The sequence below is a fragment of the Curcuma longa genome, unplaced genomic scaffold (genome assembly GCF_044706935.1).
Source record: "Curcuma longa cultivar G26 ecotype Majalengka, Jawa Barat unplaced genomic scaffold, ITB_CL_G26_1.1 contig_22204, whole genome shotgun sequence".
In the NCBI taxonomy this organism is placed as follows: domain Eukaryota; kingdom Viridiplantae; phylum Streptophyta; class Magnoliopsida; order Zingiberales; family Zingiberaceae; genus Curcuma; species Curcuma longa.
The window spans coordinates 7,427-14,808 of record NW_027431840.1 but is presented as its reverse complement, the minus strand read 5'-3'; the positions used below and the strand labels follow the sequence as shown (position 1 = coordinate 14,808).

General features: G+C 38.8%; 1 protein-coding gene and 1 pseudogene across 2 annotated transcripts; one reads left to right on the top strand and one right to left on the bottom strand.

Moving 5' to 3' along the window:
* The first annotated feature begins 2,143 nt into the window (after nucleotides 1-2,143).
* On the top strand, nucleotides 2,144-6,251 carry LOC141817851 (GCN5-related N-acetyltransferase 6, chloroplastic-like). Of its 2 annotated transcripts, none has more exons than XM_074705476.1 (9): nucleotides 2,144-2,340; nucleotides 2,523-2,790; nucleotides 2,911-2,963; nucleotides 3,091-3,127; nucleotides 4,323-4,388; nucleotides 5,211-5,318; nucleotides 5,402-5,555; nucleotides 5,749-5,825; nucleotides 5,903-6,251. In XM_074705476.1, the coding sequence occupies exons 1-9, from the start codon at nucleotides 2,240-2,242 to the stop codon at nucleotides 5,966-5,968; spliced, it is 930 nt and encodes a 309-aa protein (XP_074561577.1). In that variant the 5' UTR covers nucleotides 2,144-2,239; the 3' UTR covers nucleotides 5,969-6,251. The 2 variants fall into 2 exon arrangements, with proteins under 2 accessions (XP_074561577.1, XP_074561578.1); XM_074705477.1 differs by having other exon boundaries at nucleotides 5,214-5,318; nucleotides 5,903-6,249.
* A 144-nt stretch (nucleotides 6,252-6,395) lies between these two features.
* LOC141817852 (uncharacterized) lies at nucleotides 6,396-7,163 on the bottom strand (annotated as a pseudogene).
* Between the last annotated feature and the right edge of the window lie 219 nt (nucleotides 7,164-7,382).

Genomic DNA, 7,382 nt, shown 5'->3' with positions numbered 1-7,382 from the left:
GTTGAGTCATGTAGCTCTAAGAGTCCAAAATATCTATCTTTAAAAAAAGTATATGTGGTTAATAAGGATGTTGAGTGATGAGTCTTGGCTTGTAGCGTTCCGTTGTCAATATCAGACAGTGGAATTGACTAAACAAAAGTCCAAGTTTAACCTAACAATGACTTGCTACATATCACACATCATGATCTATCTTCACATTTGATGTCGTCCACAAATTTTTGTTTCTCCTAGGAGTTCATGTGTATGATGCTCCTTTTCTCCTGGTAAATTTGAATATCGATAATTATAGCTACTTGAAATTTACATATGTTCCATCAATTTCAACTTGTTCTTATTGCTTAAGGAGTAAGAATTGAATGATTCTTGAGTTCTAAATTGTGGGAATAATCCAAAAATTTTAATGAAAGTGTCGCACTCTTCCTATTGCAGGTTTTGATGGAGTTATTGTACATTGAAGACATGGTCAACACTCCAACCATTTGCTGGTGATCTGCATAATAAGCGAACTGTATTTGGTCCTTAATTTCCTGACTTTGGCTAACATTATTTGTGCTCCCAAATTGTGTTGGACTTTTCATGTGCAAGATTATAATCTTTGTTGTCCTAATGATTCTGGATTCGCTGCTTGCTTTAATTTTTTATGCAGTGATAAAAATCATAAATTCTTTCAACTGAAAGGGCATTAAAGTCATCCCCAAGAGAAGCCTTACACTTCAATACAAAATAAGCACATAGTAGCACAAGAAGACCCTACAAACCTAGATTCTAATAAGGATCAAACCTAATGATCCTTTTATCGATGAAGCAAGTGAGGTTGATCACAAGGGCCAAAGTTAGGGCGAGTCAATCATCACTTTGACATTACTCCCAAAGAGAACCAAAATAATCATTATATCCAATGAAGTATCATAATCTAAGTATAATCTGAGTAGATGTCTAAAATTTAAAATTTTATATACATGTATTTATACTTTCTTAAGTATCAATTCCACATCAAATTATACCCTCAAACATACTATGTTCCTTGTCTGATATATATGATAAATCATGAAGGACATAGTAATTTGTCAAGCCTGCGTCAATCTACTAGTGCTATGATAGTGGAGTCTGAATACCCGAAATATCCTCTTGTACATAGTCATTTCAACATCATGTGGAGCCACCATCTGATCCGCCTCTAGAGCTGGCTAACGAATTAATATTGGAAGACAACATGCTTCTGTGTCTCCTCTATACCACAAAAGGTACATCATCTATCTCCCATGTACTCCAACTTATCTCTAATAGGTAGCATCCGGTGTGCCAACAATCACAGGGTGAATGTATGACTCGGTTGTAAGTGCCTCTTCTACATTGTCTTTGTCCAGGGCTTTCTAGCTTCGATATCTCTGAAAAAATCATATACCTGTCTAGTGCCCCTATCAAGCTTACTAAACTATTCTACAAATCTTTGTTGTGTCATCTTTGCAAATTCAACTGAAGACAATATTCTATCCCGTATGTGTAATATCTTCTCGATGAGAAGAGAATTTAAGTATTTGGTTTGTTACTCCCATACCTCTTTATGTAGAGGTAAGCATGGTGGACTCATTTGATCCATAATGTGTCTTACTTATCCTATGTATGTCATAACACTTTAACCAACAATACATTATTTCACGCCTTCATGTTCCTTTTTGATAAAGCTATTGGAATATGTTTGATTGTCTGCATAAAGTCACAGTAGAATGCTATGGATATGCTCTACAATGCCATTGGGAAGTGGTAGGATGAACGACCAATAGCTAAGTTGTTAATGTTGAATGTGGATGTCTATTTTATTCTTAATTTGATTTTGTTCATGATCAAATGTTTTATATGACCTAATATAAATTGTGAGATTTCTTGTTTTCATTAAAATTGTTTGTCTCATGTTTGCAGTGGAGGGCCAATGGGAGGGAAAGAGAGCATGCACCTGCCCTGGAGCGAATAAGTCTTACGTGTGAGATTTGTGTTTCTCCGGCATTATCCTAAACAATAATATTCAAAATCTTTAACGACTATTATTTCAAACCAGAAATGTATTTGGATGAAAAATAGTGAAAATACTAAAATAAATGGATAATGATTGACGGTTCATTTACAAAGAGGAAAACAGCTTTTCCAGCCCGCGGCGGCGTGACTTTTCTCCCATACTTTCCGTTCTCTGGCTCTCTCCCAACCAGTCTTGTTGCTTCGAGCTGTGCGTGTTGCGAGATCGATGACGGCAGTGGCCGCTCCACTATCGGGTCTCCGGCGATCTTCACCCTTCCACATCCCAGATCGACGCAAGCCCTGCAAGACATGCGTCTTTGCGGTTATGTGAGTGGATTATTCTTATGAATACGGTAGAGATTCTTGTTTTCCTCCTTAATCATGTTGACGGCGAAATCGAGATGGAATTCTCTTCTTCCCAACTTTCTTTTCTCTTCTTGTTCTTTGTCTTCCGTGCCTTTGGTTGATACAATTTTTTAGGGCACTAATCTTTCAAAGTGAATTGTTAGGAAAGATGGATCTGTGGCATCCTCCGCTACTGAGGGAGACGAGGGTAATTCCAGCAGCTTCCATACGTCCCCAAAGTTTCCGCAGCTCGAGATGTCTTCTAATCAATCTAATCTGGCGCCGAAGATTCTTAAAATCGACGCTTCGTACGATGGATCGAACTTTCGGTTCGACCGTCCGCAGCCTTCGGATGAAGAAGGAAACTGGAAGCATACGAGAGCATTCGGAAGATTTATTGCACGGGAGGCCCTTCTGAACGAAGAACTATGGGTGAGCTCAAACTTAGATTGTAGGCGCTGAACGCCATTGGTATATTCGTGTGTTTATTTTTTCCTCCATTTTTGAGGTTTTCTTTTATAAAGATACCTAACTTTGCTGTCTTCATTGCAGGCGGCAGCATGGTTAAGGGCCGAATGCCATTGGGAGAACTGTTCAGATGTTCGGTCTGCATTCTTGCAACTAACTTTGTCCTTCTTTTGTCTTTCCACTATTTAAAAAAAAAAATTGGTATGCAACTGAATTCTAATATTAGATTTTTGTGTGTGTACGCGTTCAATCCAATTTTTGCAGCTATCCTGGTATCTATAAAAGACAATTTGCAAATAAGGTATGAATTATTCTGCAATTGATGACTTTGACATCTTTTGGCATTTGGAAACATCATTTCACTGATAATCTATAACATTTTTAGAGATTGGAAGATTTAGGAAGATGAAAATACTAAATAATGAGAGGCTTGAATGGAGAAGCTAAGTTTAGGAGGGTTATTAAAGGTGATACGTTTAATAATCTCAATCAAGAAAGTTGATCTGCCCATGGTGGACGAAGATAAAAAATCAATTCTGTTACATGTTCTACTATGCCTGAAAGTTACTTTTTTTCTATATGAACATGTATTAATTTACTCTAATTGGTTATTGACTATAACATTTTATTTCATTTATCTGTAGTTCTTTTAATAATTGTAATTGATTTGAAGCAGGAACAGGTAAGATTTTCAGTTTCTTTGACATATACGATGAGATATGGCACATCCAACTATTACCCACGTCATACTTCTTAGGAATTTTTACATCAAGTAATGTGCGTGTTCTTTTTTCATATATTAGCTAGTGAACCTCATTGACAATGTATGCGGAGTTGTGCGTTTGAATTTAATTTGAACTAATTAATTACTAGTTTTGGCATGATAACCTTATTACTGTCACTTCTATTGGCTTGCCCTTGATTTTCTGTGTCATTTTTTAGCATGAACTTCACGAGCACTTCTGCTGGTTGTCAGTATGGTACATATTCTTATTTTCAAAGAAGAAAGAAAAAGCAAAAGAACTAGTTTTGAGTTTCATTCGCTTCCAGTATCACAAGTAAATAAAGAATTGGAGGACACGTGAGGAATATACTTTTGTATGCACTATTTGAGAAAAACACAGTTGAACACTTTTTACTCGTCTATGATATTAGGAAAGGCTAGTTTTTTTATTGTTTTACAAAAACAGTAGTCATTTTTCTTTTCTCATTTTTTGTAAAGGGCTTGTATTGCATTTGGGTAGTTAAATTATCTAACATGTTTGTAATATAGAAATCAATCAATACTGACAAATCAGAATTTCACATAGATATCTACAGTTTGTTGTGAGAGTATAGCCATCTATTCTAAGGTACTAGATCATCATTTTACCCCCCAATGACTTAACAGTAGATATCATATTTCTTTTGGGCATTTGAATTTACATGTTAATTAAGCATGACCTCAGCTGTGCCATGTGGAAAACCATTTATGCTGTTAATATAATCTGATGCAGGAGTTTGATGCAATAAAGAAGAGGTGCAGCGCACAACAAGCTGAGAAATGCATTTGCATTGTTGCGGTATAGTAGCTTTTAGAACCTAACATTAGTTCTATGATTTATACAATTCATTAGACGTGATCTTCAGTCAACTATGATTTATGAAACCATTAGAAGTGATCTTCAGTCAACTATGATTAGCAGTGTATTATATACCATTAGAAATTGTTACTATAAAAAGCCTTCACATACTCCACTTGTGCAGGCTGATAGGCTTATATAGCGAGGGATCAATTGACAAAAGCATAAGGACTATGTAGACTAAACCCGAGTCTATTTTGTTTAAATTCAAATCATGTCCATGTTATATTGGTTTGATTGGACCACTTTTGCTAAATAAATAAACAAGAAGCACACATGCACACACACACACATTTGTTTGTAGTGATTGCTTGGATTGACTTTAATATATTGTATAATGGATTTAAATTCACATTTTCATGATGTTATATAATATTGTTAAGTAATGTTATTTTTTAAAACATTATGCAATGACTAGATTGTGTACTATCTATTTATGTACCCAAATGTGTGTTTCATAGACCACATGTACATTATGCAATGACTAGATTGTGTACTATCTATATATACTTTTTAAATTCTTGCTATATATACTTTTTAAATGTAGAGCATGATCCACTAATCTCTGTTCTGTGGCCACATCCTATTTTTCTGCATATGTATTCCTATCTACCGTTGTTCCTGCTCATCTAAATTGAAACTTAGTAGTCCATATGATTCAGAGCCAAGTGAAATCTAATTTAGATCCTTGCACATTTATTTCAAGTGGATTGTATCCCTCCCATTCAATTGTTTCCCTATAGTTTTTGCTTTATCATGTAGCAGGTAAAGAAGGATGATAAGAATTCTAAGCGCACTGCACTGAGCAGCATTATTGGGACTCTGGATTTAAGCATACGACAACTGTTGGTTGGAGAAACATTTCCTCTAGTATGCAAATTATGTTGTTCCTTGTTTGTTTTCTTCCTTTGCTAAATTCCTTTAATTAAGTTAGTGCTTAAATTGTTCATCAGGAGCGCATAAAACAACCTGCATACTGCAGTATCTACCAAGCAGATCAACCAAAATATGCCTACATTTCTGATTTATGTGTTTCCAAGCATTATCGTCGCAAAGGCATTGCAAAAAACATGCTACTTTTAGCTAATGAGGCAGCCACAACATATGGTGAATCATGGAGCTCTCATCTAGTTTTTCTTTTCGTTTGTTGTTTTTTTTAAGTGCGTACATGCCCCTGCAAGAATACGGCAATAGTAGCTAGGCAGATCTGGAATTTCTTTGTCTATGTTTTTTTTTTCTTATTTGTACATTTCTTTGAGCATACTTAGGAGGTTTGATATTAAGCTCTTGTTCACCCCAGGTATCAAGCAGGTATTTGTGCAAGTGCACAGAGATAACACGGGGGCTCAAAAGCTTTACGATCAGATAGGATTTCAGGTATGCATCCAGTGCTGTCATTGCAAACCTTTGCATCTCACCATCTTAATCCTTGTACGCATTGTACACCCCTGCAGATTGTCCCAGAGGCTGATCGTCGTTTAGTAGCAGAAAACAGACACTTGCTGAGTTTACAGATCTGAAGATTCTTCCTTCCTGATTGATTCCATGATGTAGAAGTCCGTTACTGAGAAGGCATCATCATCGATTACATTTTGATAGGATAACAAAAAGTCACAGGTTCATTCGTTCACAACCATCTCATGGCACCAACTGTAGATTCTCTTTCTTTATCCCCTTTTTTTTTTTCCTGAGGGAGGATGAGGGTGCAGTTGGGAAACTTACAAATCTATAGTGTAAGAATGCATGTGCATTCATCATCAACAAAATTGGAACAGCTTATAGTTTTTAAGTTTTCAGACCAAAAACGAGTTTTTGCATGGAGCTGTTAGATCTGCAACAACATATAGTTACTTTGCCTATTGTAATAGAGTTCACAATTCACAACATACAGGGCTTGTAGTCACAGCCGATGCACGAATTTGCAATTAGGTGAGCACCACATTGCGATCAACTAAACCATCTTCGATCTTGGTTACTTAAAATAATTCATTCGACAGTAATTAGAAATCAATGGGAGAGATCTTCCTGCCTTCCAGATCGTTCTTCACCCACTGCCCCTTCTTGTTCCTCAACTTCTCTTCGAGCTCCCTGGCCGCGGCCGCCGCGTTGGCGATGGCCTCCTCCTGCACCCGCGCCATCCGCCGGCTCCTCCTCCCTGCCGCCTCCTCCCTATCATCCTCCATCTCCTCGAACTGCCGCACCCACCGCTGTCGCAGCGTGCAGGCCGTGACCAGCGCTAGTGACTGCATCAGGAACATCCCCAACAACAGTGCCGCCTCCACCCGGGTCAGCGCCCACTGCTCCCGCGCACCACGGGCCGAACCTAGCAAGCGCAGGCTGGGCCCGGGCCGAAGGAGGAGGGCGAGGAAGCCTAGAGCCTGGCCGACGGATGCAGCGAGGACGAGGAGGAGGTGGGCGGCGAAGCAGGGGCCGGTGAGGTGGGAGGAGAGGAGGTTGAGGAGCGCGGAGAGAGCAGTGGAGGAGGAGACGGCAAAGAGGGTCCAACCAAAGGAGGTGGGGGAGGTGCGGAGGAGAAAAGAGGGGCGAAGGAGGCGGAGGCGAGAACGAGGAGGAGCAGGTTGAGGGAGGAGAGGAGGAGGGCGTGGAGAGAAGACGAAGACGGCGAAAATGAGCTCCTAAGCTTCACGTGAACGTCAGTAGAAGAAGAAGAAGAAGAAGTCATTTTGCTTGATCTCTTTCTTCTTCGTTGGCTGTGATTTGTTCGTTGGTTGGAGTCGGAAACGGTCAGAAGTGATTAATATATAGACGAGAGATGGATGGAGCCTGGTCTGCGAACGTTGGAGCGGAAGCATCAGCTTAACGGCTATGGTAAGGAAGGAATTTGGAATCGGAACCTTGAAGCATTTTTCTGCTTTGAACTGTGCATTGATTGTTTTTAAGTTGCTTTCGTTGTTATCTTTTCTGAGTTTGAAC